This window comes from Moschus berezovskii, chromosome 22 (assembly GCF_049115385.1).
Source record: "Moschus berezovskii isolate FMDL1 chromosome 22, NW_MosBer_1.0, whole genome shotgun sequence".
Taxonomy (NCBI): Eukaryota; Metazoa; Chordata; class Mammalia; order Artiodactyla; family Moschidae; genus Moschus; species Moschus berezovskii.
In genome coordinates, this window is record NC_142481.1 from 19,194,683 (window position 1) to 19,213,245 (window position 18,563).

General features: G+C 53.1%; 1 protein-coding gene across 2 annotated transcripts in view; it reads right to left on the reverse strand.

Moving 5' to 3' along the window:
* CHST8 (carbohydrate sulfotransferase 8) overlaps positions 1 to 13,148 on the reverse strand; it is a 72,618-nt gene extending 59,470 nt beyond the window's left edge. For both annotated transcript variants that reach the window (XM_055411101.2, XM_088830540.1), the window contains exon 1: positions 13,019 to 13,148. In XM_055411101.2, coding sequence (XP_055267076.1) covers positions 13,019 to 13,148 — 130 coding nt within the window. The remainder of the gene's footprint in view (positions 1 to 13,018) is intronic.
* Between the last annotated feature and the right edge of the window lie 5,415 nt (positions 13,149 to 18,563).

Sequence of the window (18,563 nt, forward strand, 5' to 3'; positions counted from 1 at the left end):
CCCCAACCCCACTCCTGGTGGTCTCCCTGGCAGCTCTGTGCAGGTACATTTTCTGATGGCCCTGGTAACCCCACACTATTTTTTACTGACATCCCCCCTCATCCCTTCCTCTTTCTTATCTCCCTCTGTCCTGAGCAAGCCCAGACCCTGAGGGCAAGGGGTGGAAAGCACTCACAGATGCTTTAGCCTTTGGGGAGTTGGGGTGGGGATCCCAGACTCTTCCCAGGTTGACTTTTCTTCCCAGGACCTATGCACATTGAGACATACAAGCAAAATGCGGTGAGGGGTTCACAGATCAGCCCCTGGGTCCAGCCCAGGTTGGAAACTGCCTGGACTGAGAGCCACTGGCCGGGGACTGGACCCTTGACCTGTTTTAAAGAAAGAAAAATAGCGCTAAGTTGTGTCCAACTCTTGTGACCCTATGGACTGTAGCCTGCCAGGCTCCTCTGTCCACAGGATTCTCCAGGCAAGAATACTGGAGTGGGTAGCCATTTCCTTCTCCAGGAGATCTTCCTGACCCAGGAATCGAACCCAGGTCTCCAGCATTGCAGGCAGATTCTTTACCAACTGAATGACGTGGGGCCTGCTTTGGGGCACCCAGGCTGGGGTTAGCGGGCAGCTTGGATGGGGTCAGCCTACTCTGTAGGTGGTAAATCTTCAGGACTTCTGAGGAGGGCTGGGAAATGCTGTGGCCAGGCTGTAGGGCTCGGGGAGAGGCAGCCCCCAGTTTCCTGCCTGCACCCCAGACCAGGAGCATGGGAAGACCGCCCCCCCTCCAGGGCTCCTCACCTCTCTGTTGGCAGCCAATCAGCTGTGCAGGGGCATCAGAGTAGCAGCTGTTGAGGGCAATGGAACCCATTTAAGTTAGGCTGTTTTCTCCATATAAATAGAAAATTTTAAATGAGAGAATTGTCCACCAAGTTTTACCATGATCCAAGTTAAAACTGTCGGTTTCCCTGGTGGGTCAGATGGTAAAGAATCCACTTGCAATGTGGGAGACCTAAGTTCGATCCCGGGGTCAGGAAGATCCCCTGGTGAAGGGAATGGCAACCCACTCCAGTATTCTTGCCTGGGAAATCCCATGGACAGAGGAATCTGGTGGGCTACGGTCCATGGGGTCTCAAAGAGTCGGACATTACTGAGCAACTAAACTTTCAAATTAAAACTGTACAGCCACAAATCCTGAGGGATAAGCTTTATAATGGAAACATCAGCAGATACATAACAATGAGCTTCTGACTCAGATGAGATCTGCCTAAATTCCCAGCTTCCTGCAAAGATTTTGGGAAGGACACCCATAGTGACCCTAAAGCCACACAAATAATGTCACCATAAACAGAAAGGCAGTTTATGTATACAGCCACCTGGCAGGCAGCTGGGGTTCCAGTGAGAGCCCCCACAGAGCCTGGCCAGAGGCACTCAGGTCTCAGCCCACACACAGAGCATCCCTGATGGGCCCGCTGCACCATGGACCCACAGAGGCTTCCAGAACTGTCCTCCAGCACTTCCGTTGTCATAACTACCACCGTGACCTTTTCCGGGTTGAAAAAAAAAAACCCACAAGAACCACCCGGTGACACAAAGAAAGGCGACAATCATAGCAACAGCTGTTGTCCTTGGATCAGGGTCCGGCACAGAACCATCTCTGTGCTGCTCATGTTAGCAACCTAGGACTTCTGGAAGGTTAGTGGGGCCTGGATAAGCTTGTGTTAGGACCTAACCGGAACCTTCCCCATGCTGGCAGCGAAAGTCACTGTGTCCTGAGCCCCTCTCCCCACACCCCCTCCCACCGCCCTGAGACTGCAGGCCAAGTGGGGCTGAGCAGGGAAACAAGCCAGGCATGAGGCCACCCCTGGAGCCCTGTGCCTTGGGGATTGAGGTCTTGCCCTGCCCTCCTGCTCTTCCTGGCAGAGCTCTTAGGCTGAGCTTGGGGGCGGGGAGTTGACTCTGATGTCAAGTCAAGTGACCCCAATGCCACTGAAGATGCCTGGTTGGTGAATGGGCACAAAGCGGGGGACGTGTGGGGTGCATGCCGCACTGCTGCCTGCCCAGGTGAGCTCACTGCAGCGACCCAGACCATGTGTACCTCTGGGGCATCTCACACACAGATCTTGAGCCCCCCTCCTCCTCCCTGGGTCCCTCCTATTCATTCTAGGCGGGGCAGATGGGAAAGGGGTCAACCCACACCTGAGCCCCACTCTGGGCCCATGAAGTAGTGACTCACACTGCGTGGGAATAGAGCCTGATTCACCTCCCAGGTGGGGGCCTGGGGGCTGCGGAACAATCAGCTGCTGTAGAGACACAACCTGAAACCGGGGCTTCCGGGGGAGGCTTGCGCCTCGGAACCTCCAGCCCAGCTCAGGTCGCTCAGCCCCGTTCAGCTCCGCCTGGACTGGGACACAAAGGGAGACCCAGTTTCCCAGCCGCACTGTAATTTCAGAAGGGGTCTTTGTTTGGGCTGTATTAACCAAAAAGCCAGAGAGGCCCTGGGGTGTGGGCAGGGAGTCAGGCGGCCAAAGAAATCTGCTGCAAGGAATGCCCTTTGAGAAGACGGCAGAAAGACATCAGAAAATGTAAGAACCGCTGACCGTGCCATCAACGGGCGAGGAGTGCAAAGTGAGCCTAGGAAGGGCTTTGCAAGCAGGCAAAGCTGCGTTTGAATCTGGGTTCTGCCACTCCAGCTGTGGGACTTTGGGCAACTGAACTAACCTCTCTGAATCTAAGTTCAGGACAATGATGTCTGCATCTCTCTGGGTGAAAGGAGATAAAGTAAAGGCACCCAAGACAGTGCCTGGTGCCAATAAATGATAACTATTACTAGGTTTCATGCACACTGAAGCTTAATTACATTGTCTCATTTAAAAAATTATCACCGTACACGAGTGTAGAGCTCTGTGGTTTTCAAAGCCATCCTCGTCCATTACTTCATTAGAGCCTCACAGTGAGCCTGTATTCTATTTTTAGCATTTTACTTTAGTTCCTTTAAAACATAAGTCTTGCTCTTATTGGATACGATTGTTCCAATTTTCCGTTCTGCTCTCCTTCTTAATTTCCCCACCCCGAGGAACCTTTAGCATAACAATGCTGGGACCATCTTCTATTAATATCAATTTTCAGATTACAGTGATAAGATGTCTGTTTCCTAATTTAATTAGGTGATTCCTGTATTTAGTTCCCACACGCTCATTATTTTTCATTTAGCGTCTTCTAAATGCACCAAAGGAAAAGCAAGGCTCTGGCTGGTAGACCTCCAGGGTGTCTTCCGCAGTGGGGAGGGAGGAACCCAGGAAATGGGGCCACATCAGAGAGGCAGGTGCCAGGGGTCTTGGGGCTGGGGCAGTATCTCAGGAGAGGCGATGGGGGTTAGAGAAAGTCCTACTGCAGAGGGGCTCACGGTGGGACCACCGAGGGAGGGCTAGGTCTCTCACAAAGCAGACTTCAAAGAAGACTCCAAAACTGCCACCCCCAGGGCCCACCAGCCCCTCTGGGCTCCTGTGCCAACACTTGAAGGCCATGTGATCTTCTTTAAAAAAAAAAAGAATTATTTACTTGGTTATGTTGGGTCTTAGTTTCAGCATGAGGGATCCTGGTTGCATCATGCAAGATCTTTTGTCATGGCGCCTGGACTCTATAGTTGCCTCATCCATGCTCTAGAGCCCTCGGGCTCAGTAGCTGTGGCTCGGCCTCAGTGGCTCCATGGCATGTGAGATCACAGTTCCCTGACCAGTCACTGAACCGTGTCCCCTGCATTGCAAAGCAGAGTCTTAACCACCGGACCACCAGCAAAGTCGCTTGAGGGCTATGTGTTTTGGACAGGTCCCCCTCCCTTTTCTGGCTCTCACTGTCTCATTGCCATGGAGGTCCCATGTCTGCCCCTTCGTCAGTACTATTCTCTGCACAACTCCAGGGGGCGCCCTTCACACCATAGTTTAAATCAACTCTATGCTGGAATCAGCACAGAGCACAGTGTGAGTGGTGGCCCCCAAAGTGTGCAGGCCCTGCCTCAATGCTCCCTCTCCATCAAGGCGGGGCTCAGTCATCATGCCATGGGCTCTGGTCACCCCTGGTCCCCAGCCCTCCAGCTATCCACACTGACCCGACCAGTTTTCTTCCCTCTGCCAGCACAGTGATAGCTGGGCTGATCTTGCTCATCGCCTGACCTGTGGCACCAGAAGGAACCCTCACTAAAGCCACTAGAGTTGAGGAAAGGGGGACAGGAAGCCCCAGGGCCACGCTTGGAAGGAGCACTGCTACAAGCACCCTGGCCACAGTTCTGACTTTGAGAATCCATTGCGTTCTGTGTCACAGGGCAGGCCCTCCAGAGAACTGAAAACTCAGTTACCCAGCATTAATTTTTCTTTTGGTTTTGCATGTATGCATGCTAAGTCACTTCAATTGCATCTGACTCTGTGCAACCCTATGGACTGTAGCCTGCCAAGCTCCTCTGTCCATGGGATTCTCTAGGTAAGATTTCATTTCCTCCTGCAGGGGATCTTCCCGACCCAGGGATTGAACCCACGTCTCTGACGTCTCCTGCACTGGCAGGCAGGTTCTTTACCACTAGCGCCAACTGGGAAGCCCTTCTTTTTGGTTTTACCTAGCGTTAATTTTTCTTCACTGTGGCCACAGAAAGGCGAGGCAAGGTATGGCGGGTGAGGCAGCCTTCGTGAATCCCGGGCAGCGTTTGGTGAAGAGAGTTTGAACACACACGCTTGCAGGTGCGTTGTTTAGAAACACTGAGTTCTGATAGTCCCAGCCGTGCTGATTTTGCAATGATATATTGCCAGCTACTTAACAGGATGGATCACTGCAATTACATGTCACTTCTGATATTCACAGTCACAACAAGGAGGTGTCAGCTTCGCAAGGGTTGTAGGAAATATATATGATGCTCTGCAGTGCTGTTAGGAAAGGGTTCAGGAGACAGACTCAAGAGGATTCCAATAAAACCCACCTGCCTGGGCAAAGCAGACGGCACCACGGAAACTGGAGGGGCTGGTTCCCCTGGCCAGGGAGGGAGTGTGGGCTTAGGCACCCGGGCTCCAGAGGCTGCCCATCCTCTGGCAGTGGAGAGGGGGCAGGACGGCCAGCACGCTTCTGGTCATTCCATCACCCTCACATGGGTGAGCTGTTGAGAGCGACTCAGCAGTTACTCCGATGGCCTTTGACCTGGTGGAAGGGTCACACCCAAACAAAGGCAGTCACTGCAGGGACAAGACAAATCCTCTGAGATTGTTCTGTAGCCTCCAGAGTTGGCACAGGCAGTAACCATGGAACCAGCAGTGAGAGCCACACTTTCTCTGGCCAACACAGCCCTGCTCCAGGGAACCAGAGGAGAAATTCTGTAGGTTTCTGAGTCAATTCTGGTTCTGTCAGTTTCTATGAGATATAGGGCACCATACTTAGCATCTGTCAGTCCTAAAGGAAACCAACCCTGAATATTCATTGGAAGGACTGATGCTGAAGCTGAAGCTCCAATACTTTGGCCACCTGATGCGAAGAACTGACTCCCTGAAAAAGACCCTGATGCTAGGAAAGACTTAGGGTAGGAGGAGAAGGGGGTGGCAGAGGATAAGATGGTTGGATGGCATCACTGACTCAATGGACATGAATTTGAGCAAACTCAGGGAGATTGTGAAGGAGGGAGAAGCCTGGTGTGCTGAAGTTCAAGGGGTTGCAAAGAGTTGGACATGACTGAGTGACTGAACAACAGCAAACACTTAATATGCACTGGGGAGAGACACCCGGGCTCTGAGTCTCGCCCAAGCCTACTGCTGCTGCTGGAGGTCAGCGTCTCGTCATCTCTTGTGCCCTAGAGAAGGCAATCAAGCAAGCCACAGCTCCCCTCCTCCAGGAAGCCCTCCTGACTCCTCCAGTCAGGACTTTGCCCTCAGGTGTGTGACAGCGAAGGAGTGAGTGTGTGACCTGTGTGAAAGGAGACGCAGTGGCGGAGGGGTGGGGCAGGGCGGGAGCTTTCTGCTTCTCTCACCTGTTCCTGTGGCCTGTGAGTCTGCAACCCTGGGTGGAGGAGACACAGGGCAACTCCACACACCCTGCCCAGCATCTCAGAGGTCACCTGCCCAAAATAGAGCACGCGGTCTGTACTCCCTGTCTGGAGTGTCTCCCTTGATGGGTGGCACCCCAACTCCCCTCTACTGATGCCAGAAACCCTGAGCCACAGTCACCTTGAAACCCTGATAGCTGCCCTCCTCAGCCTCCTATCCACGTGGTCGCCAACTCTGCCCCAACCCTATGATGCCGCTGAACCACCCTCTCCTGTCCCGGCCTGCTGCCCCAGGCCTTGCCCTCTCCTCTGTCCCCACTCCACTCCTCCCAGCCGTTCTCCTTGTGCCTGAGGTCTCCTCCTCTGCTACCGTCCAGCGTTCCACGACATGCAGTCACGGGAGTGGGCTCTCTGACGGCTGCTGCACCCTCAGAATCCCCAGGGCTCCTTGACTGAGCCTGCAGCAGAGGCTTGCACCCCTGTAACACTCCAAGGGCTTGCGGGAACCGGGGCCTGCCTGAGTCTTCAGCTGTGAGTCTGGGTTCCTAGGTCTCACTCCAGCCCCTGATGCACTGGGAGCTCTTCCCACGCATATTTTCTCATGTGTCCTTGATCCACGCTCTGCTCTGGGCCCAGACAGGTCGGACAGAGCGAGCATCACTGGTGTTGAGAAGGCAGGAGGTGTCGTGGGCAACAGTAGGCTTCCTGAGGATGAATCCCGGCACAGCTCATAAACTCTCTTACCTCAGGAGTCTTGTCTGTCAAATGGTGTAACAGTATTTAACTCAAGGGGTTCCAAAGGTATTAAATGGGCACTAAGTACATGTCAAATGTGTGTCTTAGTGCTGGGCACACAGTGAGCAACTGGGATCATTAGTCCCCATCAATGTTGTCTGTGTCCACTCTGTAAGTCTTGGGACCTCATTTACTGTAAGAATTACATGCACTAAAAGCTGACGCTCCAATACTTTGGCCATCTGATATGAACAGCTGACTCATTGGGAAAGACTCTGATGCTGAGAAAGACTGAAGGCAAAAGGAGAAGCGGGCAGCAGAGGATGAGATGGTTGGATGGTTGGATCACTGACTCAGTGGACATGAATTTGAGCAAACTCCAAAAGACAGTGAAGGACAGGGGAACCTGGTGTGCTGCAGTCCATGGGGTGGCAAAGAGTTGTACAGGACTTAGTGACTGAACACACACACAAACAGGTAAAGGGGGACTTCCCTGGTGGTCCAGTGGTTAAGACTCCACACTCCCAGGGGGCGTGGGTTCAATCCCTGACCAGGTCAGGGAACTAAGATCCTGCATGCTGAGTGGCAATAGCCAAAGGGGAAAAATAAAACCACACAAAGAGCTTTGCACAATGCCTGGCAGGTGGTAAACTTTTGTTATTACTCTTATTATTCCTGGACGCCCTGGAACTGGTTATGGACTGAGTCATCAGAGACTGTCTGCACTCAGGGCCCCCGGGCCATCCCTGTGGCTGCCTTCCTCCCTGAGCATCCCTGCACTGGCCTCAGTCCCCAGCATCCCCACCACCCACAGTTCCATGGCTTTGGAAAAGCAAAGAGCCACTTCACTAAAACGTGGGGGTGGCCTGCTTTAATAAAAATCCACTCTACAAAAAGCAAGCATTTTAAAAAATAATAATCCACTCGACAAAAACCAAGCATTAAAAAAACAACTATCTGCCGTGTGCTAGCAACAGAATCTATATCATAAGGTCACAGTTTTGAAAACATACCAACAAATAAGCCAATCCATGCACTGTTCACTTTGGCTTCACGGGTCACTAACAACGTCTCACCGCACCCCATTAAAACAAAATGCATCCCACTTAAAAGAATGAAGAAGAAATGGTACAATTAGAACATCACAGGGGAGGGAGTTGGGGGAGGGATGAAGCGGGAGGCTGGGGTTAGCAGATGTAAGCTTTTATATACAGAATGGATATACAATGAGGCCTCCTGCATAGTACAGAGAACTATATTCAGCATCCTATAACCGTAATGGAAAAGAATAAGAAACAAAATAAAGTATATGTGTATATAACGGAATCATTTTGCTGTAAAGCAATAATTAATACAACATGGCAAATCAACTATACTTCAATTTAAAAAATAAATTAAAAAAAGAACATTGAATTGTGCAGCCTCGACTGGATGGTCTAGGCCAGGGGGCCCCAACCTCTGGGTCACTGACCAATTTCAGTCTGTGGCCTGTCAGGAGCCAGGCTGTACGGCAGGAGGTGAGTGGCGGGAGATGGAGCAAAGCTTTATCTGTATTTATAGCTGCTTCTCATCACCTACATTACTGCCTGAGCTCCGCCTCCTGTCAGATTAGCGGGGCTTAAAGTATCCCGAAACCATCCCCCTGCCCTGGTCTGTGGAAAAATTGTCTTCCATGAAACTGGTCACTGATGCCGCTGAGTAGGCAGAGTGTGTGTGTGCTTAGTCACTTAGTCATGTCTGATTCTTTGCAATCCCATGGACTGTGACCCACCAGGCTCCTCTGTCCATGGAATTTTCCAGGAAAGAATACTGGAGTGGGGTGCCATTTCCTACTCCGGGGGATCTTCCAGATCCAGGAATTGAACCTGTGTCTCTTGAGTCTCTTGCATTTGCAGGCGAATTCTTTACCACTGAGCCACTGAGGAAGCCACAGGGTCAGTGACTAACCAATAACTCAAAGCTGGGCAAATGTACTCCTCCCCACAGAAGAACACAGGACCACATATGAATTCTTGCCAAAAAAGGGAAAACAAACCTATATCTGATCAACTGTTAACTTTACTTAATTTACAGGGAGTACAGGGGCAGAAGGCTATGTTGCGCTATAGCAAACAGGCACAATCAGCAAAAATCCCTCCTGTGGGAAACTTACAGAACCTGGGACCCAGTTTCCTCCAATAAATAGCAGGAGGGAAGTAAAGGCATGCAGGACATCTTAGAGACTGAGAGAGGCTTAAATGACTCACCCACCAGTTGTAACGTGTGAGCCTTATCTGGACACTGACAAAGCAAATTGGAAATAAAGGTATTTATCACATTTGCGGGATGACTAGAAATGTGAACACTGGACGTTTGATGAGATTAAACAATTGTTGAATGTTAAAAAAATAAGACTTCTTTAAAACTAAGAAACACATTGAAATATTTATGGCTTTATGGTTATGCAGGGAAGCGGGGGGTGGAATAAATTGGGATTGACATATACACACTCCTATACGTAAAACAAATAATTAATAAGGACCTACTGTATAGCACAGGGAACTCTACTCAATACTCTGTAGTGACCTACACGGGAAAATAACCTAAGAAAGAGTGGATGTAGGTATATGTATGACTGATTCACTTTGCTGTACAGCAGAAACTGACACATCACTGTAAATCAACTATAATCCAATAAAAAAATTTTTAAAAATAAATATTTAGGGGATGTCCCTGGTGGTACAATGGATAAGAATCCCCCTGCCAATGGAGGGGACACGGGTTGGATCCCTGGTCTGGATGATTCCACATGCCGTGGAGCAACCAAGCCTCTGAGCCACAGCTACTGAGCCCGTGCTCTAGGGCCTGAGAGTCAAAGCTACTGAAGCCCATGCTCCTGGAACACGTGCTCCGCAACAAGAGAAGCCACTGCAGTAAGCAGTCCTCACACCACAACTGGATAATGCCTGCAAACAGCAACAAAGACCCAGTGCAGCCAAACCAAACCAAGACATTTTTAAAAAAAGAAACGTTTATGACTGAACTGATTGGCCCTAGTATATATGCTTTGAAAAGAGAAGTGGATGGGGCTGTGGATGGGGCCCTGTTGAGGTTGTTGGGTGCTTGGGACGTGGGGGTTCACTGTACTATTCTAATCGACTTCTCTGTGACTTCCCAAGCTCTCCATAATACAAAGTTCTGCTTTGTATTAAAGCCTGTATATAAAGACAGGCCACTCATAACACACACAAGGAGAGTGCCTTCTGCACTTCCAGGGCCAGCATGTTGGGATGTGTTATTCCCAGTTCTGATCGGCACTATTCCACTTAGGAAGGGGGCAAGAATGGTCTCCTGGGTCAAGATATGAGTTTCCAGAAGCCTCAGGGCCTGGAAATATTGGAAACATGAAAAACAGTAGGACAGGTAGATTCTCTGATACTCGAGAACACCTAATCTTAGAATGAAGGTAGGTTAACCGGCAGTGATTTATGTTCCAAAAGGTCTGATCTAAAATATAGCAAACATTTTGGAAAATAGCGCTTGGTTTACGGAAATTGGCAATCCCACAGGATTGCATCTAATGCACAAAGCAGGTGAGATTTGCTGACTGCTCTCTGAAAAGTTCAGGTGCTTTTAAGATGCTGCTTGGGAGAAATCTGAAGGACACGCCAACCCCAAGGGACCACAAACAGCTAATGACTCTGTCCGCCTTTTCAAGCTCGTTTCTGCATCTTCACCTACCACCCTCCCCCTCCCACCTTGGCCAACACCACCAATAGCAGGTCCCAGACACTCCATTCCCAGGAAAGTTCCTGCTGCTAGTAAAAACCCCAGAAGAGCCCATGGGGAATGTCCTCTGGAGATGCCCCCACCGCCTTGCCCAATCTGGATGGCAGGGCAGCCTCTCACGCTTGCATCTCCCAGGGTGGAAATCCTGACTTGTCCAGGACTCTTGGGGCCAAACCACCCATGCAGCTGGATACATACACTTTGTAAGCACTGGTTTCCAACAGATAAATGTAATCAAGGTTTATGTGTGCAGAGAAGACAACAGGATGGGATTGTTTCACTTGAAAGATCAGAAGAAAATTGTAACTAATGTTGTGGAAAATTACTTTGATATTGCTTTCTTGGTACCGAATCACAATTAGGCTGCCGTGAGAAGTACAGGGGAAGAATAAATGAATAGTAACAAATCAACACAAACAGCCTGTGTCAGGAACACTTTGCTCAGGGAGAGTAACGTAAGCATTACTTAAAGTTTTATGACTGTGTTTGAGGTGATTTACATAGAACGTCCAGGTTCTACGTCCAGGTGGTCCGGCTCCATTTACAGCCAGAAGAAGGGAGCTCAAAACCCAAGCATGCTCCTCACCTGGGTCTGCCAGGTCCTCGCCATCCCCAGCTGCAGGGGGAGGCTTGCCTCAGCTTCTAGCCATCCCGCCTGCCAGTCTACCCACCCCAGAAACCCTCACTGCCCGCTGGGTCCCCACTCCAAAAGTAATCGAGGTAATCCACACGTGTGTGCGTCGGGGTAGCTGTGCAAGGCCATGTCAGCCGGTGAAGACAGGAATCCATGACACAAGAGGCAAGGTCTCTGTGCTGTCAGCTGCTGCAGCATGGCAGGGCACGTGTCGAGGCCACCAGGCAGTGACCCCACTCACGACTATCACACCGGTCCCCAGAAGACACCATGGATGGGCACGCGGCCCCCGTGGACACCACAGACACACTCCACCCTTCTCTCCCAGGCTTGTCCCACAGAAAACAGACACAGGACACGAGGACCCTCTGCCCACGTGTGCCCCAACGGCGCACACACACCAAGACATGCAGAGGACACACAGCGCCGTTATCCCCAAGCCGGGTCCGAGAGGCCTTTCTCAGGAGCTCGCTCCCGCTCATACAACACACAACTGCGGAGAACAACTCTGAGTGCTCTGGGTGGCTGGTCCGGGGAGTTAAGCGCTGCTCACAGAGTCTCCGGCCGCTCTGGGGCCCACGTGAAGCTGCAAAGTCTCCACAGAGGGACCGGCTCAGTCACGTGTCTCTGCTTCCGCAGCTGGGAAGCAGCCAGACCCATCTTCAACAGACACCTCCATGGAGGGTCCGGCCCAAGCGTGAGTCAGCACCAGTGACTCGCCACCAGCCCCAGGAGGTCCGCCCGGCGCTGGGCTGCTTCTCGCCGACGCTCAGGGATGAGCGAAGCGACTCACCAGCCTCTCCTGCCAGGGTCTCCAACAGCAGCTGCCAGGCCCAGCTCTGGCCTCCTGCTCCTTCTGCCTTTCCACATGGCACCTACGGGCCCCCAGGCTGAGCTCAGCGTGGGTGCAGGCTGCCTTGAGCATGTGAGCCATGGCGGGCCCTGTATCCTCCCCACTCAGGGTCAGGGACCCCCTAACACTGTGTCCCGCACTCCTGAGCTGTGGGCTGTAGCCAGGGATGGTGCAGGGAATCCCTCTGCCTAACCCTCCAGCCTCCACGCCCCTTTCCTTCTGTCCGTGTCCGGAAGCCCAGGGGTGTCCAGCCATCAGGGACCCTCCCCTAACAAGGCCTCAATGACATCTGTTGTAAACGCAGGTGCTTGGCCTGGCAACCATGCTTTCCCTTCACATGATGCCAACGATTCCTGGCCTTGGCCCCATGTTGGCGGCCCTCCAGGTCGGCCATGCTCTCTGGGGCACAGCCACATCCCAGTCAGAGGGGCCTTGCCTGAGCGTCCCTCTCCACCTTCTGTCCACCCTGAGGCTCCGGGACCATCCTTCCTGCTCTCCCCTCACTGCCATCCCCACTCGGCGAGTCCAGTGGGCTGGAAGGCAGCAGGTGGGGAGGCCAGCAGGAAGCTCTTCAGCTTTACAAAGCTGAGAGCCACCGAGGCACTCCGACTTTCTTGCCCGGGCTGGAGAGGCTGAATTTGAGAGGTTCCCAGCGCTGGGCAGAAAATCAGAGTCCCATTGGGGAGGCCTAGGCTCAGGGAGAAGTCACTTGTCCTCTGATATCCCAGACCATGTGGGAAAGGCCCCAAGAGGTGGTGGGACCCTGAAATCTGAGTTTCACCAGAGGCAACGACCAGATGAGAGAGGGGCAGCCTGGCCATCCTTCCCAAGAGGAGTGCATGGGCCATAGGTCAGAGGTCATAGGCCAGAACCATGTGGCTGGTGGCCTGACCGCAGATACAGTGCCCGCACACTGCGGTTGGTGACTGGAACCTCTGCCTTGGCCCTGGGGCAGCGCGGAGGCCTGCACCTCGGGCGGGAGAGCCGGGTCAAGCAGGCTGCGGGGCCGAGCGCGAGGGCTCACCTGGCGCCTGGTGGGGGGCGAGCTCCGTGGGGTCCTGCAGGCTGATGAAGAGGAGGAGTCCTGCAGCTCCGAACAGCAGGATGGACGAGAACATGCAAGCCGGTCGCATCGCTCCTGCTCGCAGGGACATCCGGGGCTCGTTCCGGGGTCACCTCTCGGCTGCGGGAGGCGCGTTCTTCCCTCATCGTCCACACCAGGCGTCCATCAGGCCAGGTCTACGGAGCAGTGGGGGAGAAAGACGGCCCATCACTGAGGCCCAGGGCCCCGGTCACTGTTCATGACCAAGCAGAGTCCCTGGACCCCTCCACTCTTACGCATGTCCCTTTGACCTTCTCAAGCCCAAGGAGGTGAAGGCTGGTCACCACCTGTGGCTGAGACACCAGCTTCCTGCCAGGGTCTCCTGTACCTGGACCTTTAGAAAAGCCACGGAGAGAGATACTCCCCAGCTCCCGCCCAGGGGAGGACCCTGGTGTGGACCCCTATCACCCACAGCCAGGGGACAGCAGCCACCACCTGCACTGTTCAGGCAGGAATCCGGGTCCCTGTGGCTCACAATTGGCCCAGTAGACAGAGAAGTTCTTGGGTTTGTCTCTGCCTTGGCTCCCATCTACAGGATGATGGGACAAGAGTCTCCATAGAACCAGAAGCTTTGAGAAGGGGCCTCTCAGGCCCAGAGATGTCAGAGACTGACTTGCCACTGTACCAGCCAGAGCTCTCCCTGTCCCCAGCAGACAGAAGGATGAGCTGGGTGGAATCGAAGCCCTGCTGGATAGTCGCACCAACAGGGCCTGAAGTTCCAGCCAGAGTATGGTCATCCCAGCTCTCGAAGCGGTCTGGAGCTGAGATGGGGTGGCCAGACCCAGATCTGACAGATCCCAGGTTCAGAGGCTGTGTCCCTGCAGATGGACACCTGCTACTCTGGCCACTGCAGACCCAGGCCATGCCCGCGTTGCTTGCCCCACCCTCATCCCCCTTGAAGTAGAAGAAATGCCTGCCAAATATCCCGATACCAACTAGTGACATCAGTTGGGTCAGGCTGTGGGTCAAGACGGGGGTACCCTGGGACTTCCCTGGTGGTCCAGTGGCTAGGATTTCGAGTTTCCACAGCAGGGGGCATGGGTTCGATCCCTGGTCGGGAGAACTAGGATGCCACGTGGCATGGTCGAAAGAAAAAGATGACAGCTCCCCAAGGCCATGTGTCTAAAGGAAAGATGTAAGTTCCTGCAGTGGGGGGTGGGTGTGTGGCGGGGGGCTCGAGCAAGCTATCACTTGTTACCCTTATCTGCACCTGATCCTACCCACCTGGGTCCAGGAACATCACCCTCTTTCCACCCAAGGAGCCCTTTGGGAACTTGCCCCTGCCTCGCACATGGCAATGCCCAAGGAAGGCTAAGGCCAGGTGGGCAGTCCCCAGTAACTCCCGAGATGCAGCAGGGTGCTGATCAGGCCCCAGATCAGATGTGCCACTCAGCACAAGGATGATCCCTGCCTGGAGTCTCCTTGGCTTGACATTCTGAACAGGGAACCCATCTCTGACCTGGCACCCAGGTGCTGGGGGAGGAAACCCCAGCTTTTATTCCTCTGTCTCCAACCTGAAGGTGGGCGACAAGGCACGAAGTGATAATCAGAGAAACCCCACCCTCCCCTGCCCAAACACACATTCCCAAGGACTAGACAGTTCTCAGCAAGGCTCTGAGGCTGCGAGTTAAATCGCAGGTTTGGGTTTCTCCCCACCACAGTCTCTGTAATTATTTTTTCACTCAGTTAACTTTAATTAACCTGCCCCAGGCCTCCATGCGCGGGAACGCGCCTGAATGCCAGGCTCTCTGGGCTGTGCGAGCAGGAGTTTCCCACGACCTCCCAGCTTTCATGTTTCGGAGGCAGTGCTGACTGGGTGCTGTTTGCCTCTGGCACTGGTTCCAGGGTTCCAGCTGGCCCTGACCTCCCTGCAACAGCTCCTCCAGCACCCACCCACCCTTGCTGCAGAGAAAGGCAGCTGCTTCCTGCCAAAACCAGGGACACCCTGCCTCCAGCTTGCGGTGGGTGAAAATGGGCAGCAACATGTCCCCAAAGGCTCAGACCCTGAAGTCCCTCAGGATCTGTGGCCTCCTTCTCCATGGCAGCCCCAGATGGGACCATCCTGGGGGCCTGGCTCATCATTCTGAAAAGACACAGGTGCAGGCCCCAGGCTCCAGGGAAGGACAAAGCCCACAGCACGCCCGATGGCTTGTGGTCTCCCAGGCCCCTCCCTCAGTGATGACAGGCCCTCCATGTGGCACCCACAGGTTAAACCTATAAGCAAGGCCATGGCTATAAGGACATCCAGCTTATGCTGGCCAAGGTGTTGACATACTGCCTGCAGACACATCAGCCTTCAGAGTGAGACACGAGGTCAGGAAACCAATCCGATCTAGGGTGAACCCCCAAATTAGGACATTTCTCAAGGTGGGCGAAAAGAAAGAAGAGAGGAAGAAGGGAAGAAAGGATGGCAAGTCGATGGCCAGCAGCCACAGTGGCCTGGTAAAGCAGCTAATAATGCGTTGCCCAATCTTGACCCAAAGACTATTGGATGAGAAAAAGGGACTCAGAGGCACGTGTGATCATTATTACATTGTTTGCATGGTGGCTGGTGCTGCAGAAGTGACTACAGAAGGCTGGTCAGTTTCCTCTTCTTTCTAATCTGTGACACGGTCACTGTTAAAGCCGGTACAGATTTCTCTCCTCCTCCAGCCACGACCTATTCTCACTTGTTTCTGAACCAGCCCAAACCAAGCCCATCAACTGGAGCCAGGCTTCCAGCAGCCCATGTGCCTGGAGCCAGCCTGAAGACCACATCCCTGACCCCAAATCTGGGGAGAAGAGAACACAGCACCAGAACCTGCACTTTCTCGGTGGCAGAAGCATCAACCATTCAAGCATCTCAGTTTAGAGACTCTCCCCTTGTTAGCCCCCGAGAGAATATAAGCACTCTCTCTACACCCAGGGGAGCTGGTGTTAGAGCCATGTGTGACTTCCCCTGCCCAAACTTAGCTTCTAAGCCTCAGACCCCAGCATCCACCCCTGCATTGGGCCTTTCTCCCAGGGTTGGTTCTCACTGGAGACCGTCTGATTAGCTAACTCCCTGCTTCGTGCAAACAGGAATCAAAGGTTAGCCTGCCTCCTCCCCTGGGGGAATGATCTGCAGCCTGACTGAGTCTTCAAGGCCACAGGAGGGAAAGAACAACATCACAGAATCTGTAGGAAACTCCTTCCTTTAAAGGGAGGTAGGTGAGAGATCACCAACAGACCACCAGACACTCCAGACAGTGGGCATATTCGATCCGCTGTAGTCCCCGTGAGAGTCCTTGTCTTCAAAGTCACATGTTATTTTCAAGGCAACAGGGAGATGCTGTCCAAAGGCTGTCTCCCTCTCCTGCGTGTTGAGCTGCTGCCTGGGGAGGGGACAGACAAGGCTGGGGGTGGGCTGCCCAGGACCCCACACACACATTCACAAGCCCCCACTCCCAGCGGGATGGGTATAGGCTCAGCACACACTGCATCACACTCTGAGGACAAGTGAAGAACCCTCTCCTACTTCCCTTCTAAGATCAGCAGACAAGAAGAAAATTCAGATGATGGAGTGGAAGGGGGAGGGGTGAGGCAAGAAAAATAAATAGCCCATTGAGATTTCAAAAGGTCCTGCCCTCCTCACAGTTCCTGGCGCTCCCAGCGGCTTCTCTCCCTGAGGCCCCGAATGGCGTCACCAATTTTTACAGGAAGAAAGAGAAATCCAATTAATCTTGTAAATACCTCCTGGGACACAGGGCAGGGCCAAGGATTTCTCCTATTTCCTTATTTATCTGATTTAAAATTTTGTCTCTAGAAAATTCACTTCAGGGCACAAGCAAGGACTTGGGAATTCAGCCAAAACGCACGCACCTCCAGTGGCGAAGGGCCGGCAGGCAGACGGACAGACGGCTCCAAGGACACACTTGGCTGCGGATGTTCCAAGGCCCGGATACTGCCCCCAGTCACCCAGAGGACCCCCTCAGGCTGTGGAGACCCACCCCTGGGCCCCACTGGAGGCAGGAGGAGGCGTCCAGCCTCGCGCCGGTGGGTGCACGCACTGGGTGTGCGGGCCCCCAGGCCTGGGAAAGTTCTCTGTCCAGTCGTTTCCTCCTCGAACCGGCAGGAGTGAACAATGACGTCCCGCCTGGCTGAGGGCTCCAAGAGAAGCTGCTCATCGGGAGAGAGGCTGCTATGGCAACTTGAGGAGAATGGAGCCAGGCATTGCCGTCACCTTGAATCCGGCACCGAACATTCCACTATGGCAGCAGAGGGGGCCACGCTTCCAGCTCTGCCCCCACCAAGGCCGGCGCTGGGGCTGACCCACCAGCTTCCCTCCTCAGCCTCCTGGCCTCAGTAACTCATTTGCTCTTTGCTGAAACAAAGCACACAGCCCAGTCCCCTGAGAACACCACTTCCATCTGTTTTGTCAGAGTTCTTCCCTGTGTTCGGCTCCTGCTTACTTCTGAGATGGGGTTCTTCTCGATTTCAGCTCATTAAAATCCTGCAGCTAATTAAAACTGCTCTAACGGCAGCGGTGGTGGCAGCCGCAAACTCTGGGATGAGTCCCTCCAGTTTTTATGCACAGGCATAAAGTTGCAATGCTCTGTGAGGATGACGGATGGCTGCAAGGGCTCAAGACTCTGAGGCGGGGCTGCAGACTCCTGCCTCACCACTGACGCGGCGGAGCACTGACCTGGGTCCTGAAATGGGCAGGGCCCAGCCTCGGCACATCCGGGAAGGCACAACTGCACCCCATTCCTGGGGGAAGCAATTTACTTGATAACCACTCCCTTGTTACAAGGCAGGGATTCCCTCTTATCTCCCACGCTGTCTGCAGGGAGAGAGAAAGGCGACCCTGAGGCAAAGGCCAAGGTACAAATCAGGTTCAAACAGCCCCAAACCTTGTCTCCACGGCCCCACTAGGAACACCACAGCCCAGCTTCCCACCACTGCTCATACAAAGAGGATGTAGGGAAGCCTGCAAACACACAGCCACAGCAGGAGGGTCCTGAGAGCCTGGCCAAGATGTCACAGGCTGCAGTGTCCTTTTTGCTATTAGGAACAAACCAAACAATGGGTATCATCTCTGCCCAGAACTTATATTTTTAGGGTACTTTATTACAGTGGAACAGGGTATGGAAAAATAATCCTACAGGTAAAAAAACTAACTCCCTCCCCACCAGCTTGCAGGCAGTATCCTCAATCTGTGAGTCTGGGTATCTCAGTTACAGCCCTTCCTCCACTATGTGGGGAGCGTTCTCATGCCTGTTTTGGACTCTTTGCTCATCTTTGTATTCCCAGCACTTAGCACACTGCCTGGCACAGGTGATCAATAACCTTTGCCACATGTTGAATGAGTGTGAGTTAATAGAGGTGATTGGACCATCTGGAGAGAGGTACTCCATGAACTTGGAATTTTAAAAAGGTCATTTCTGTTTCAGGGAGCTGGGGGTCTGTTTTGATTAGGTCCGAGCTGGAATCAGGTTCAACGAGTAGT